General features: G+C 42.0%; 1 protein-coding gene across 1 annotated transcript in view; it reads left to right on the top strand.

The window, feature by feature from the left end:
- LOC116700687 (protein sprouty homolog 3) overlaps positions 1-13,850 on the top strand; it is a 24,508-nt gene extending 10,658 nt beyond the window's left edge. Inside the window, exon 2 of the mRNA XM_032534078.1 lies at positions 7,999-13,850. Within this exon, the coding sequence (XP_032389969.1) occupies positions 8,085-8,999 (915 nt within the window). The 5' untranslated portion in view covers positions 7,999-8,084 and the 3' untranslated portion in view covers positions 9,000-13,850. The remainder of the gene's footprint in view (positions 1-7,998) is intronic.
- The last annotated feature ends 4,425 nt before the right edge of the window (positions 13,851-18,275 follow it).

Raw genomic sequence — 18,275 nt, 5'->3', positions numbered from 1 at the left:
GAGAGAGAGAGAGAGAGAGAGAGAGACAGTGGCTATACAGTGTGTGTTTTTGTGGAACAAAGTGAAGGGGTGTGTGTGTGTGTGTGTGTGTGTGTGTGTGTCCCAGGGCAGAGGCTCAGTCATTACTGATACTCCCCAAGCACAAAGGTCCATCCTCAGGTTACCACTGACGGCCCCTTGAAACACCAGCTCCCTCTCTTTGTGACTGTGTTTGGTTTGTTTCACTCACATTCATCTTTGCATTTTACACAATGCAATGTTTGGGAAAATTATCACAAGGAAAAAATACGTGCAAAACAAAAACGTTATTCCTTTTGAAATGTTATGATGCTGCCTCAGTCCTCTGAGCCAGATGGGTTGTCTACTAAATAAAACATTAATTTTGCTGTCAGCCATGTTGGTTAAGTTTTAACCATAAAACTGCTTCCCCTGAACACACCATTGATGATCTAAATATAATAGATCCTAATTATTTGGCTGATATGCAAAATTTATCAGAAGAATTTGACACAAAAACTTTTGATCAGGATAATTTGTTGATCATTGAGCAGCGGGACTTATCTAAATCAGATTCAATCATTTTAGATTTATTTAGGCAAAGTTTGTATACAGCTACTGTGCTAAGACAACGCTAATGCAATTTATAAGGGGAATTTTTAGTAAATAAAAAGGGGTTTAGGTAAAGTATTGGAGAAAAACGAAACACGCAGTTTTGGTTTTGGTACTGAGACTTGGGTGATGTATTGGCATCCATATCAAAACATCTTAATACCCAGCCCTATGGTTGATAGCATGAAAAAAAAATGACTATGGACTTCTTTCATGGTATACGTTAACAAAATCGTAACTATTGCAATGGGAAAAAATGCCTTCATCCATGGGTAAGGTACTCAAGTGGTAGCCTGGTCCTACCAGACTCTCGTACATTTCAGAGAGTCTGGCCACTCGCCATTGACAAGTGTTGACTTCCTTGAAGGCGGGTACTCTGTTGAAATTTAAAACTATTGGATCTGCCCAGAGGCGCTTTGGTAGCCTGGCTCCGCCCTCTTACGTACTGTCTGGTAGGACCAGGTTAACAAGAGGGGACACGACAACAACTCTCGACTTACCATCGTTAGCGTTAGCCTTAGCTAACTCCTTCACCACTAACGGAGCGAGCTGGAAAATCTAACTTTTCCCGAACCCCGTGGGGGAGAAGGGCCACAACATCATGAGATCAGATTATTTTTTTTATATATCCTGCATTGTTTTCATCCATGTTTATTTGCTTGAATTTGTCATTTTCCCTGATTTTGTTGCTGCACTGCTGCATTTATTGGCGTGTTACCGCCACCTGTGCATCAGTGGAATAGTGTGAAACCATTGGTAGGACTGTGTGTCGCATTACCTGCGTGCGCATCCTCGTGTGTGCTCACGACACACACACACACACACACACACAAGGATTGATAGCAGACACTCTCCGGCTGAGCCAGACTGAGCATCACTACCCGTAAACCAACTGTAGCTGTCAGTGCAGCTGATTCAGCTCATGTGCAGATGCTGATACCAGTGCTAGAAATAATGTCCAATATAAATATATTTTTAAAATATTGGGCACCTTTTTCAAGTTCTCTTTGCCTGCAACTGAGGAAAACAATATGTTTTCAATATGGATTAATCGGACGTTTCTTTTCTTGGAGTAATCCATTCATCATTTGGTTAAAAAATGTTAAAAAAGTGTATATTACAAATTCTCACAGCTTCGGGTGATGTCTTTAAATGTCTTGTTTTGTCAGAACAACAGTCCTAAACTCAAAGTTATTCAATTTACACAACAATGGAGGAAAGAAGCACATGTAATAGGGAAAAACCGGAGGTTTCATTTTCTGGTTTTGTTTCAACACTAGTTTGATTTGTAGTTTAGACATGAAGTTGAACTTGAATGCACCACATTTTTCCATCCTAGGTGCAACTTTTTCACATAACTTGTAGTATCTGTGCCATGTTGGGGGGTTGGCTCAACCAGTAAGTAAATTTGAGCTCATGGAAATGGATGGCAGGCCTCTTCCTTTTAACAATTAGATGGGCTGATAGTCAGGCAAAGTATGAGCGAGCCGTGGCCACCGCTCTGACTGATCAGATTAGTCACCAGGACTTCTCTCTACACAGACTAATTTGAAAATGCATCCTCATCCAACCAACCTGGGCCTTCTTATCTGCTCCTTTATAGCTAGACCTCTGGAAGGAGGGGACTGAGTGATAGATACCGAGGGCCAGATGTATGTACATTTGCGAATGAAGCATTACCAGCACCATGGCCAACCTGCAGAAAGCGCATGCAGCGATACTTCAATTTACTTCATCAAACATCCAGTTCATCGGGTGATCCACGCCTTTCTCTGCCCACTATAACGTAAATTGCGCTGTAGCAAAGTAGTACTGGTGCTATGATGTGCAGACTGCGATATTCCCACTGCTCATGTTATGGCTGTTTAAAATGATCCTGATGCCAATATTTGTAATGTAGCAAGGAGTTCAACAACTACTGAAATGGAATGTGAACGCCGAGTCGGAGTTTCAATGTCATCTTTGATTTCTTCCAGTAACTGCAATATCGCGTGGCTGCTTAATCTGTAACGCTTAATGATTCAGTGTTCACTCAACTGAAAAATACTTTACATGTATCCTTCCACTTTTTTGGGTGGAACTCCCACTTTCCCCATGACCCTCCATGAATGCATATTGAAAGCTTGTCTCTTCTCGTTCATGTGGCAGGCAATTTTACCCAAGTGCGCCCTGTTTGTAAATAGCCCGCATTGTTTAAGTCAGCCTTTACAAAAAAAAATAACGCCAGGAAACAGGCACAAACGGCTTGATCAATCTCGCCCAGAGAGACACTGCAGGGCAGGGCACCTTTATGCTCAGACTTTGTACAAAATATTCTCCTTGGAAAGCCTCGAGTAAAGGAAGACGTTTTTATGTTTTGTTATTTTTTATTTGTTTCTACGGTCCGCCTTACTAACCTCTAAGTGATGGATTGCCATTTTTGGGTTTCATCCATGTCCCCCATCCCTTCTGTCCACTCCCCTCTTGTTAACTGTTTAGCTGTACATACCATGGTATAATACACTGAGATTATTAAACAACCTTTATGTAAATTGGTGTCAATGACACATTTTACACTATTGTTGTAAAATGTTGATCTTGATGTGTGAAGAGTGTTGTTTGATGTCAAACACTGCAGTAGATGTGGCCGGATTGGCTCAGTGGGTAGAGCAGGCACACAGACAGTATACTTGAAGGTTTATGCCTCGACGCAGAGGTCCAGGGTTCCAGGGACCAGTGACAATTTCCTGCATGTCGTCCCCTTTCTCACCTAGCTGTGAGAATAAATTGTAGAAAAGCCCAAAAATGATCTCAAACACAACATAGATCATAGTTAATTGCAGAGCTGAAGTGATTATTAATTGGTAAGAAATCAATCAAACAAAGGAAAATTCATGTTTTCTACAGCAAACTGAATATATTTTGCTTTTCGCATTGTAAGCTAGACAAAGCAAGGATTTTGTACTCTGGGAAATTGTAAAATTGAAAGTGACTCGAGGTCTGATATTTGTAAAAAGTTAAATCTAAATATTTCTCTCATCTAACTGCTGAAAAGATGTTGGGATGGGCTCAGTGTATCGACCCATTCGGCAAGTCATTGTGCTACTTCAAAGTTAAAAGCGTAACTGTGTTAACCCAGTAACAAGTTGAGAGTTCCCTACAGTACACACACATCATATCTTTCCCCTAGCATCACAACCACGGGTACTGTGTTATACAATGTGGTTGACTGAAAATAATTCTTAGCCCTCATACAAACCAACCATATTACCCATCTTAAGTGTTCAGTTAACTTTTGTGTTTTTGTTGCTGCTGCTGATGTGATGTCCCAGCAGGAAGATATTGGGCTGGACATTGTGTGGACAGACACAGGGGCAGACAGACCGTCTGCTGGCTTGAATGTCTTCTTTGAATTTTCAGTTGACTCGGCCTCCGCTCTGCTGCACAAGCAGCCAGTTCCTGCCTTTGTTCATTACTAAACAAAACATTGGCAGAAGATTTTTCCTGAAAAGGTGAACCAGCAGCAATTACACAAAGTAAACTGATTAATTGTCGAAATTCATCATCAGCAGAGGATTAGCCGTGATTTAGGTCTAGAAGATGCTTATCTGGGCTACATGCACAGGTGTGGTTCAAAGACATTGACAAAGCAGTTTCTTTTTTTGTTGCATGTTTTCTCTGCGACCTTAAGTTTCCCGCAACCCCTATCTCTGTAGATCTGCAAACACACTTTGCAGGACAATAATTCCACATCAACAGGAAGCGAGAAGGGAATAAATGAAGCGGCTAAGATCTGAAAGAGAAGCACAATGGTCTAAAAGGTCAGATTATGGTCAAAAGAAACTAGTTTGTAGATGTGCCATCCAACCACGTCTGAGGAAAGTGTTTACAGCTGTGTGAGGTGGGTGTGAAGGTGGGATTTTAGAAAGTTACAAAACAAATGTTGGTACACAGCTCCCCCAATTTCCGACTTGGTGGGGGCAAGGGGTTACTTGCAAGAGTTTGCACAAATCTATGGTTTCCATCTGGACACAACGCGCTTTTGTTGTGGCACGTCAGTGTAAATGTGAACCACTATAAAAAACTATTTGTAAAACATGAATCTGGATACATAATCATTGTTACATTAACAGTGCATTATGGATTTCTCTGTATTCACGTGGACGCTGCTCCCCCTTACCTCCCTCCTTCATCTAATCTCATGATCTGAGCTGCTTTTAATGCATTTCCATTTGGCCTCATTACTCTCTGAGAGGACCGGCACCATGCGAGGAGCAAGCCAGCTCTCTATCCCCCCTGGCCACTTGGCATGACTGCAGTTTCTTTGTGTATGTATAGCTGAGCATGTACAGTGTGTGTATTTGTGTACAGTATTTGTACATGCTGGTTGGGTTTCTACTGTCTTTATCATACACACAAATACAAAAAAAATCATCTTACCAACATTTCCTTGCAAAGCGATCAAGAGATATCCAGTCAGTTTTTTTTCTTCTTTTTTCTAGCGATCCATCTCTTTGTTTTCTGAGTTCTGTCTTTTCATTTCAGGGCTCATCTGATGTCTGAGCAGGAAATCAATTCAGCTGCATATTCAACTTGACTTGGACTTTTTATTTAATTTACTTTTCTGCTTATGCATTTAATGCACTCATAAGCAGATTTATTTTTTACCTTATTCATTCAGCTTGAGTCTCACCCAGTATAACTAAAGTACACAATGCACTGCAGAGAGATAACCATGTGTACATTGCGCCACCTATTCGTATATGGGCAGATTTATTTAGCTTATACCGTAGCAACTTAGCTCAGCCATATCAAAAATAATTTACAAGAGGTTTATTTTTTCTCATTAGCCCTATCACTTTGAAAATTCAGCTTGAGTTTTACGAATGATTCTCAAACATTTAAAAAACCCAAACATCATCTTTCAAGAAACATTGGAAATGGTCCAACTTTTAAAAAAGGTTTAACATTTAGCCATGGCTGCTGATGGTTGGAACCACAGACGAAAACTCTGTGCATTTTATATTTATCAACTGGTTTCTCTGAAATAAGACACCTTTTCATTGAGATTTTGCGGAATAGGACTGATCTATATACAGTACTTGAGCAACCTTTTACGTGAACTAAACCTTTCCACAGAAAACATGTCTGTTCCTTTATATTTATTGATTTAATATTGATTTAACATTTCTTTCCAATTAAACGTGTGACTTTACAGTTCTTCTATGGTCTTTCTAACTGCTTGGTGACGTTGCCAGGCTCTCTGTCTGCAGGTGGGTTTCCTCCATGGCAGCAGCAGCTGTGTTCAACAGATGCTAAATTACAGTGTGGACCTCATGGTTCTTTGGCTCTGGCAGGCTAATAATAGAGTAGGTCTGAGCAGTGGAGAACCTCAGCGGTCATGATGACATGGCTGATGGTTGAGTGGAAGCTGTGCTGCCAAAATCCATCTTTAATCAAGTGGTGCTTAAATATTTGGAAAGTAATAGGCTACTGTTTGCTGCATGTAATGTGTCCCCTATCTGCCCAAGGCAATATACCCAAGGCAAAATTCTTATTCATTTTTATTACACTTTAGTTAATTGTTCTAGTTCTTCTCTGAAAACAGCAGGGTTTTTATTGCTTAATAGCGCATAATAACCATTGTTATAATGCTATGAGTTATTGGCACAAATCAATGACTCAATGATTATTTGGTAAGATGCTACAATTATTTCAAGAAAAGTACAATTTTATGTGGTGAACCTCTTTGCATACAGCATTTAGTGTTTGTGTGCTCTATTCTCAGAGCTCATCAAAAAAACACTGGGCAGGACTACAAGTTCCTACTTGGGTTGTCTGCTAATGCAGTTTGCCTTTCTGTAGGTGGTACTTCTTGGTGTCTAGCCATTGTGGCTTTGGTTCCCATGCTAAGTTGGCAAATCTTTTTTCTGTTGTAGACCATCAGTTACTGTGTACCAAAGGATGTGTTTAGCACAGCAAATGGAACATTTCTTATGGAACAGAGAACAGAATATAGCCTGAATTGTTCTTGTATCATATTAGTTGTAGAGAGAATGAAGATTTGATAGGTACATGTACATTTTGTGTACACACAAAAAGTTCTACATTATAATAACAGTACAAAATAGACAAAAAGTACAAGAAAGCAAAAAAATATTTTCTGTGCTCCTGTCTGGGTTTGACATCATTCATTTAATGCTGAAACAATTAGTTGACTAAAATAAACTGATAACAATTTTGATAAATCACTTCAAGTCATTTAAAATTGAAAAACCCAAACATTCACTGGATCCATGCATTGGATGCATATTGTTGTTAATTAAATATCTTAGTAGTTCCAGACTGTCACATAAAATAAGTAATATACAGTTTTCAAGCTCCTCTCAGACTTTTCAAAATCAATAATCAAATCAAAATTATGTTTGTGGAAAACAGTTATATATGTGGCATAAGAGTGCTAGGTCTGGTTTCTATCTGAGGGAATTCAAGAGTAAAGTTCCTTACTGCTGTAACAGGACAATGGGACAAAAAGGCTTGCAACAGCATGGTTTGCAGGATTTTAAAGGAGGTTTCTTTTTGGCTGTAAAAAGTAGCTGTAGTATATGCCCCTGAAACACCAACCAGACCGCTGACCCTCGGCAGAAAAGGCAGTTGGACTCAGTATCCCCGAGTTGGTCAAAAAAGTACCTCGGAACACACCAAAGCGACAAGACTTAATGCGTCTCCGTAACAGCAGGCGGCGCTAATCTGTATTGTTATCCAAAAAGATGATTGGACGAACGGGTGACGTGGGTCTGGTTTCTCCGGAAATTCAAAGCCAAACTTTTACTAAATTTTACGTACCGAAACGTGTTTTGGAAAACATTTTAAGCAAGAACTAGGCCATGCAGTGGCTGAATCAGTCTTCATTTCAGATTGACAAAGGTCAGTTTAAAAGATTTTTGTTAGAGATTCTAGTCGCGCTCATCCCACCACTCGTTTCCAGGTTTGCACTGTACCAAACAGATTGGTCATTTTAGTCTGACTGCTGGCAGTGCCTTCCTTCCGACCGAGCATGTCAGGTCGGCCAAAATGAAGGCCGACGGCCCCTCCGGACGGATGACGGCACAGAACACACGGAACAGATTGTCCGACGGCCGATTAACGGGTTGGTGTGTCACAGCCCACAAGCTAAATTACAGACTTAAAAGGTGTTCATATAAAAAAAGAATATAGGGATGTATTGTAATATATGTAATTTACAATAGCAGCCCTAATTGTGCTAGTTGCAATAAAATGAATAAAACCTGCATTTGTCTGTATAATACCAGGTTTGTCTGATAAACGACAAGGTGCAATTTGATGATGGAATCCTTGAAAGCTAAATTCATCATCACTGACCCCCTTCTTTTCTCTCTGTGTTTGCAGGTTTATCTGATGTGCCGTGAGTGTTGGGAGCACCTTGCCGCAGCCCCGGCCTGCAGCCGTGGTGCCACCCAGCCTGGCGTACCAGGATGGACCCTGCTCGTTCCTTCAGGATGGAGCTGGATGGGCTGGACCTCCAAGAGGTCCCAGTGCTGTCGCTCGACCAGATACGTGCCATACGGGCCAACAATGACTATGTGGAGAGGCCCGTGACGCTAGAACCGGCATCCCAGTCCGGATTTTTCTATGCCCATGATGACCGTTACCCTAATGGAGTATACCCACACTACCCCCAGGCTTCCTTCCACTCAGCCCTGCCTCGCAGCCAAAGTCAGCAGCAGCACGCTCACCTATCCCACCTGAGCCGTTCCAGTACCATAAGCTCTTCCATGTCTCGGACCAGTGCCACTTCGGACCAGCGGCTACTGGCAGGCTTGACACCTTCTCACTCTGGCCTTGGTTCGGTGGTCCGTTCTCAGCCTAAAGGAGAACTCAAGCCTGATGCTTCATTGGGTAAAACCCTGACAGATGACGAGCTGGGACTTCATTCGTTCATCTGCGAGCGGTGTGGTCGCTGTAAGTGCCAAGAGTGCTGCGCCCCCCGCCGCCTGCCTTCCTGTTGGGCCTGTGGACAACGCTGTCTGTGCTCTGCTGAAAGTGTTGTGGAGTATGGCACCTGCTTGTGCTGTGTTAAAGGCCTGTTCTACCACTGCTCCGCCCAGGATGACGATGATAACTGTGCTGACCGGCCGTGCTCCTGTGCTCCAGCCCACGCTTGTGCCCGCTGGGGCACCATGGGGCTGCTGGCACTCTGCCTGCCCTGCCTCTGCTGCTACCCCCCTGCCAGGCTGTGCCTTGCCCTGTGCCAGTGTGTCCACGACCGCACGACGCGCCCTGGCTGCAGGTGCAGCAACACCAACACTGTGTGCCGCAAGATCTCCGCCTCCAACCCAACCCCTGGTCATCCCTCGCTCCGCAGCAAGGCCCTGGAGAAGCCGTTATGACAGGTCTAGATGGGGGCCAGGTAAATCCATTTCCCCTCAGCTGTCGCCAAAGCAACGCTGTTGCCAATCAACAGTGCCACAGCTGACATTGTGACGACGATGCCATTGTGACCCAAATACCTACATTCGACAAGCTGACAAGCCAACCAACCAACCAACCATAAAGTGTTGTTCACCTAATGTACCTTGAATTTACTTCATCTCCAGCTCAGGAGGGACCAAAGCTTTACTGTGCCTGTTCATGTGGGAGACTTCATAGCCTAAAACAAAATCTCATCTAGACAAAGAAGCTGTCGTGTTTTGCTGGACTGCCCTTCAACCTTAATCACGACTTCCAGACAGAAATCACCTCTCTCTGCATTCTAGGGTGTAATCTGGATGTGTTAAAATCTATTAACGTATTTTTCAACCTCGTTCCTCCCCACCCTCTGCAAAGAGAACGCACAGAGCACAGAGATAGACCAAATCAGGGAGGAAAGATGCCTGTGGCGATGTCAATGGTCTAGGCCAACAAGGTTTCTTGCCTCTATAAAGAGATAATCAGAAGAAGCATGAGTGATCGCGGACTTAGACCACAATGACATTCAGAAAACTCTTAAAAAGCTTAAAGATCATGAATGAATGAAGAAAACAATGTTGTGCTACGGTGCATATCTGACTGGGACTGGGAGCAAAGCACCAAGGCATAACGTGAGAACAAAGACACTTGTAGCACATCTACAACAACAGTTTGACACCAACAAAGGGGCCATGCACTGTACGAGCTGAGTGAATTTAAATGCTATTAAGCTCATTTTCAAAGGAAAAGCACTGTGAGGTAGATGGACAATGTTTTCCCTAGCAGCCAAGAGCTGAATGGGTGATTATTTAACCGGAGCGAGGGTGCATCCGTTGTCACTAGGCAGTGTGTGTGTGTGTGTGTGTGTGTGTGTATGTGTGTGTGTGTCCTCCTACTGTAAAACAATCTGTGTATGTAGAAGCTGTGTGTATGTTGTTCTGTCAGCAGAAGAAGCCTCCCTTGTCTTATTTTTAGCACAGCTGCTTCAGAGGAGCTGAGGGTCTGGTCAGGTTTCCTCCCGAAGTCAGTCTGTCGCCAACCTCCCTCCTCTGACCGACCTCCTTCACTGCCCCCACCTCCATCCTTCTCTCCTCATCCTTTACCACATTTAATCCACTCTCCTCCAATCCTCTAATCAAATGATGTTTTCTCTGAACCATGTTTGTGTCTCGCTCTCATTCAAACAGCCAGTTAGTATCTTGATCCAGAATGACATATGGTGAGAAATCAGCACGATACGATAACAAACAATAACATCATGAAAGTAAAGACTTTCCCAAGCAAAAGTAATTTTTGCACAGAGGTGCAGTAGCTGAATCAAGTAATTTGGTTCTATAAAGTTGTACTTGGGACAACTTACTTCTCAAAACATTAAACTTGTTTTTCACTCTTAACCAAACCAAAATATGGTCATCAGATTTCAAGCTAACCCACTTTGAGTTTGATCCAGGGGCCACATTCACAAAACGTCTTAAGGCTAAATAGTCCCTGACGAGAAAAAGAAGAAAATAATGGTCTTTTTTTTCAACTCAAGTGTGATTTGCTAAGCTTTTTAGCATTACAAACAAACAAGTTCCTGTAAGTCTCGGGTGTTAGGGGTAGTCTGGAGGACTTCTGAGCCACTAGGAACTAAAAATCAGTCGCTGCACTTTGTATTTTGCAGAATTTGGAAAAATAACATAAGGAGCTTTTAAAAAACAACACTAATATACACAAAAATACAATTACAAGCTAACCCAACTAACGAAAAGCCATCTGACAATCCCTTCTGCCTCGTCCGTCTCTCCTCTAACGCTTAGAGGGCTAAAGTCCTCCAGTTCCTGGTCCACAGAGAGTTGATCAAACAGGCAATTAGCTTCATGATAGCTTTTAATGGGCCAGAGAAGAATAGAGCGTGGGAGGGAGGGAAGTGAGGGGACAGGATGAGTGGAGTTGTGGTGTTTGGCAGATGGACAGCTGATTGGGAGAAAGGGATGCTGGAAAGAGAAGGAAGAGAGGTTTTGATAGAGAAAAAAAGAAAAAAGGAAAGAGAGGATGTTGATGTTGCTATTGAGTCAGATGGAGACCACACATTTTTGAACGAAATGAGTGTGACTTCCCCATTTTCTTTAGGTTAATATGACTTTCCTCGCTTCGACTGAACTTATTCAGCACTTCAAGTACAATTCAATTCAATTTCTATGTAAAACAACAGCGCATGGTTCTTCTATGAAGAAAAAGCTGATGAAACAACACACACACAGTGTCAGGTGTATGCCTGTCTGTATGCATGTACTGTACATGTTTTTAAGCGTGTGTGTTGTCATGTTTGGATGCATATGACCTTTTCTGTGTGTGTATCTGTCAAAGTCCATCACCTACGCACACACACACTGACCTGATTTCTTAAATGTTACTTTGCTATATTTTTATATGTAAATATGGGCTATTAACTGTATAACTATTTTTATTCTGCTTTATTTTATTTCTATGAGATTGATATTATAATGGCTGTTTTCCATTATAGTGAACATTTAATTATTTACTGTTCAATGTTTGCTGTCAGGGTTGCCCCAAAAGTAGAATTGATCACAAGGACTTTGGAAAATACTGCATCAGTTCATTGCTACATCCCTTAGTGAAGCTCAGTATTATGGCTTGGTTTTGAACCTTTTTGAATACTTTTTGAAAGAAAATACATCTTAAGCATCAAGTATCAAAAGCTAAGCTATGATTACCCTTGTTCTTTCTGCTGGCCTGAAAGCAAACAAATAGACAACAAATTGGGATTTCTCTAATAACTATTCTCAGATGTGTAACATCATTCACAATATCACAACCTACATTTTTTTTTTAATTCAGGCAAACAGTAAGTTAAACAATAAGCATGACTTTGTGAGGAAATGTTTTGTTTTCAGGATGTATGAATGTGGCCCCACATGTTTCTGTACTCGCTGGTTTCACTTTGATAGACAGGTTGGCAACTGGGGAGAACACACTCAATTTTACTATGGCTTTTTTTCTTTTTTTCATTGTTGCAACTTTCTCCACTTTTAGTGTTACTTATGACATTATTATCAGATGTACTGACAACCATAATCTATGACACCTGTTAATGCAAATCACCTAGGTTGACATTATGTCATGCTGATGAATTTAAAAACTTTTCTTTTTTGTTCACTTTTCATGCACAAGTTAGCATTATTAACCACCAAAAGCAGAACGAGTGGAAGCATTGAAAAATGCCAGTTCCAGGATGAGGTGTAGAAAAAGGGAGGAACTAAGCTTTCCTAAAAAGCTGAAGGAAGCTTGTCATGGGAGCCATTTTTGATCATTCGCTGGCACATCCTACCCTGCATGCATGCTCTGTGAATGACAAAACGCTTCAAAGCAGCAGAAATCTACCTGGCGGCCATGTGCAGACACTGCTGGTTCAACTGGTCTGCCTGATAGAGGAAACAAACATTTTTTCTATTGTTGTGGTGATTGAAAACAATAATGTGAATAGAAAACTTTCAAAATGTAACTGCATTACTGTGGTAATGGCCTCAGATGGGACACACACACACACACACACACACACACACACACACACACACACACACACACACACACACACACACACACACACACACACACACACACACACGACTTGAGGAACATTTAGTTGTACCCGGATTGTTTTCTGTCTGAGCTGGTTGGCGTTACAGAGGAAACTTTTTGCATATGCTTTAACCATTTTAGTTTCATCCATATTCAGAGTAGCTTTAAAATATTTACAGTTTTCCTATCATAACCTTTTTAGTATGCAATGTTTTGGATGTACTACAGATGCACACAGAGTCGCCCAAGCAGTGCATTGTGAGGTACCAGGCTAATCCACTTCCAATCACTCCTTTTAAATTAGTGATTTTTCAAAAGGAGATGGTGTACAATTTTATAATGTATATATCTAAACATCACAAGTAAAGGCCTTTTACTTACCGAAAAAAAAATAATTTTACATTTAAAAGTGATCCAAAGTAAAATGATGGGTTAAAAAATGTTGGGCAGCTGAATGGGGAGCTAGTTGTTAGATCATGGCGGGAGAAAGTTGCATGTGAAATCAATAAAATTAAATGAAAATATCATGTATCTTAACACGATATAGGGGAAATGAATCTATTGCTATAGGACTTTTGAGAAAACTCTTTCATTGGCAGGTATTACATGGTGGTGCAACTTCCACACCTCACTGCTGCCTGCACGTGTGTATCTGTACGTATAAATAAAGCGTTCCAATACATCGATATTTTAATTCCAAGGATTTCCCAAATATTTACAAATGTTTTTGACAATTCTCCCTCAGAACTGGAGCTTGTGTCAGGACCATGTTGGATGCTGTACGTACGCAGGCTGCCACTATAACCATTCACCTTCTCCTGCTGTGTCTTAGCAAGCATCGCTTTTGGTACAAATTGGCATCTTGTATGTTGTCAAAGAATTTAAGGAGAGTATATGGAAAAATATATATAGAAATCTATCTAAAATGAATATATTATACATGGAACAATACACATTTCACACTTTCTCTTTCATTGCTGATATTGCTTCATGGATATTTATTTAAACGGTTGCAACAATAGCGGTAACAATGATCATGAGGATGGTGTTGATGAGTGAAGTATTTATTTTACAGTGGTCAGAGAAAATGATGAGCACCAATGTTGTTGTTTGTCTTTTGATTTGGTTTATTTGTTCCTCTCGGTGTGGTGTGGCTGCTGCTAACCTCCTGGCTAAAGATGAACCAATAAAAAAGGAGTTTCCAAACGGAACAAACATGTGCTTTGATTGATTTAACTTACAATTGTTCCATCTCATCATCATTAAAGTGACACAATATTTATTTGATACATCAATATAATCCAAAGCCATCTCCTATGTTGTTTGTACATGAAAAATTGAATAAATGCATGGTTCAGTTCATTATTGGGACGTTCCAACCAGATTTAGTTCTGAGTATCTGCTGACTCGACATTAGCTCTATCTTTATTTATATTATAGGCCTACTAAAAGGGGGGTGGGGGGGGGGGAGTGTGTGGTTGAGCGAGTGAGAGAGTGCTGGAGCAAGTACCAACTCTAGAGTCATCGAGAGAGATCCAAAGGGTCTCCCCAGTGATTTCTGACCCCGGTGGGAAAACTATAGCAGGAAAAGTTAACCCTCTCCTTGATTTAATGTTTGTGGAGGACAACCAGGAAATGAGTGGGGGGAAATGTAACTGTTGTGTTACTGTAACTGTAATGAAATTAGTGAGTTTCAAACTGTTATCTCTTACACTACTTGATTCTGGAAAAAGTAATCCCTTTTACCAAGCCATGTGTGACTGCCCAACAACATCAATGGCAGCTGGCATAGCGGGCACACTAACTTCAAACCATGGCCATATCATTAGACTCCAAGATGGCACCCATTAATCACAATGACAGTTGCTCATGCAGAGCATGCTGCAAAAACAGTTTTTCCGTTGCACATTTAAATTTGTGTATCTCTACTTGGACACCTGCTCTGCCACTCATGATACAAAGAGTAGTAATTAACCTTGTTTCGAGGTCTGGGTGTCCTTTCAACAATTTTTAAGAACTCTTTTATACAATAGCGTTCTATGTATAGAGAACATGTTTTCAGGACAGCAGGGAATATTTTTATGTTGCAGAATTTAAAAGTGAACTGATTTGAGAATTTTTGAGTTTCTAACTGAAATGCTCCTTGGAGGTCATAGTTTACGTAGAAGTCCACAGGCTTGTAGCTTTGACTTTTTATAAAAAAAACAAGTATTGTTTCACACAGTTGTCAGTATGTTTGTACTGATGTTCCATGTACATCCAAGCCTTTGACGTGCTCCAACTGCCAGTCACCTCACAATGTCTACTAAACCTGGACAGCTGAAATAATTTCACCCAACTTACAACTACCTAATCCAGTCTTAACCAACAGAAAACATTTCTACATTGTCGCCAACAGATCCCAGGTAATTAGCCATTTTTGAATTCTACAATAGTATTTTCTTGCTGACATTGTAACAAATGATAAAATCAAATGTGGTGAGATCTGGGTGAAGTCAAACAACAGTTTTATAAATGAGGCCCCCTGGTACTCGCCTCCCCTCACTCTACTCTGTTAGGTCCATTAATAAATAATCAAGGCTGGGTCACACTAATGGCTTCCCAGAGCAGTGAATACAGATGTGTGCGTGTGTGCATGTGCATACAAGAGAAAAGAGATGAGGAAAGAGGTGGAGAGATTATAAAAGGAATAGAAACGAGAAGCATGTGTGTGTGTGTGTGTGTGTGCGCATTTGTGTGTGCGTGTAGAATTGGAGAAAACAAAAATCAACCTTCATGTTCATCATCTCAAATCAAAGTGCATTAAAGCAGAGCTCTTAGCATCTTCCACCCTCACCCACTTCCCTCTGGAGCCGGAGCGCCACAGCTACACAGCACACGATGTCTCCTATGTACTCATGTGTACATACAAGAGCAAAGACTCAGATAAAAGTACACACATACTCAAGGAAATGAACACACACACTTTCTTTTGCGACACACAAACACTCAAAAGATAGTATGTGTGTGGGTGTGTGTGTGTGTGTGTGTGTGAGTTTGTGTGTTAAAAGTGTGATAGAGATAAAATAAATAATGCATGCTTGTTTCCCATACCAAGCTTTTACCAATAAACCCATTCACCAGCTCTGGGCTTTGATATGCGAGTGCTGACCAGAGGCTTGCACTACCAAACAAGATCAACATGCCCTGGATTTATTTCAGTTTTCCTGGCTTCAACTTACCTAACAACCGCGATGTGTCACGACGGTGGTTAACAACTAGTTCAATCAACCCGAATACAGACTGTTACAGAAGAATACAGACAAGGTTTTACAGGCAAAACGCAATATATGCTTTCTAAAACAGGAAGGAATGCTGGCAAAAAAAGCCAACGCTGTTAAATGTAAATCACAACGCTTAATCAATATCATAATATTATCTTATCAAGCACCATATCTGACCATAATTAACCCTAACCCTAACCCTAACCCCCTAACCCAACCCCCCTAATCCTAACCCTAACCCCCTACCCCTAACCCCCTAAAAAAAACCCCCCTAACCCTAACCCTAACCCTAACCCCACTAACCCTAACCCTAACCCCTAACCCTAACCCCCTAACCCAACCCTAACCCTAACCCTAACCCTAACCCCAACTCTAACCCCTAACCCTAACCCTAACCCCCTAACCCTAACCCCCTAACCCTAACCCTAACCCCCCCTAACCCTACCACCCTGACCCCTAATCCCTTTTTACAACTGCTGAATCTTTGCCTTAACAATAACGACTTCTTATTCAATAATAAACACTATCTTCAGATCCACGGAACAGCTATGGGACAACGCTTCGCACCATCATACGCAAATATTTATATGAACGAATGGGAGCGAGAGGCATTAACCAAATGCCCACATCAACCTCTCCTCTACCTCCGTTTCTTGGACGACATCTTTGGCGTTTGGCCACATGACATCTCCCTCTTCGCAGACTTCATCAAAACCCTCAATAACCATCATCCATCTATCAAGGTCAAACACATACTAGACCCAGCACAGGTCAACTTTCTGGATACAACAGTGTTTTTTCAGCCAATCAATCCCCTACATAATTGTCTTTCCACTAAGGTCTATTTCAAACCAACCGACACACATGCACTTCTCCACAAAAGTAGCTACCATCCAAAACACACATTCAAAGGTATAATCAAATCCCAAATTATAAGATTTCACCGCATCTCTTCTCATCCACAAGACTTCCAGACAGCTATCACCTCCTTATTTCAAAGCCTCAGGACCAGAGGATACAGCAAACGGTTCCTCCGCTCTGTTAAAAATAACACAATGTCTGCCCTCACTCACACTAGTTCTATTCATTTTCCTACCCCAGCCCAGATTGTTAACTTGGAGGTGGCCACACATCTTATTCCTCTACCTACACTTCCCCACCCGGGACAGGGTAGGATTTCCATCCCCTATTCCTTACCAAACTCCAACCACCCCAACGTGAATGTCCATGCCACCCCCTATCCTTTGCCTAAGCCCAACCTTTGTTTTTCCCCTGACCCTAACCAGGGCTTGTACCCTATCCCCCACTCCGACCTCCCTAACCCCAACCCTAACCCCAACCCCAACCCCTATCCTTTGCCTAAACCTAACCTTTGTCTCTCCCCCGACCCTAACCAGGGCTTGTATCCTATCCCTCACTCTAACCCACCTAACCCTAACCCTAACCCTAACCCCTATCCTTTGCCTAAACCTAACCTTTGTCTCTCCCCCGACCCTAACCAGGGCTTGTATCCTATCCCCCACTTTAACCCTAACCCCAACCCCAACCCCTATCCCTTGCCTAAATCTAACCTCTGTCTCTCCCCCGACCCTAACCAGGGCTTGTATCCTATCCCTCACTCTAACCCACCTAACCCTAACCCTAACCCTAACCCCTATCCTTTGCCTAAACCTAACCTTTGTCTCTCCCCCGACCCTAACCAGGGCTTGTATCCTATCCCCCACTTTAACCCTAACCCTAACCCCAACCCCTATCCTTTGCCTAAACCTAACCTCTGTCTCTCCCCCGACCCTAACCAGGGCTTGTATCCTATCCCCGACTCTGACACCCCTAGCCCTAACCCCCTAACCCTAACCCCTAACCCTAACCCTAACCCTCCTATCCCCCATTCCGACCTTCCTGACCTCAACCCTAATTGCCCTTTCCCCTACCCTAACCAGGGTTTGTATCCCACCTCCCACCCTGCACCCCATCCCGATTTTAACCTCAAATCTTTCTCCCCTCGACAATTATCCGATCCACCAATTACCCAAAATATCATTCCATTTGTGTCCACCTACTCCCAACGTACAACTAGATTACACCATCACATCAAACAGAATTTTGCCAGTTTCAGATTGCAACATAGAGCCTTCCTGAGCTACAACACCATCTCAGCTTACCGGAAAAACAAAAACCTTCAAGAATTATTGGTTCATTCCCAATATACAGACCACAAACCTGCCACAAACACACAACACAACATCTTTTACAAAAACCGGAAATTTATTGTCAACCCACACAGTCGGATATCCCACCCCATCCTCCAATCCTACTCCCTCAATACCAGCAATGCCGTTTATATTATCACATGCACCATTTGCAATAAACATT

The sequence above is a fragment of the Etheostoma spectabile genome, chromosome 13 (genome assembly GCF_008692095.1).
Source record: "Etheostoma spectabile isolate EspeVRDwgs_2016 chromosome 13, UIUC_Espe_1.0, whole genome shotgun sequence".
NCBI classification, from domain to species: domain Eukaryota; kingdom Metazoa; phylum Chordata; class Actinopteri; order Perciformes; family Percidae; genus Etheostoma; species Etheostoma spectabile.
Note: the sequence above shows the minus strand (reverse complement) of the source record. Positions and strands in the feature narration are given on the sequence as shown.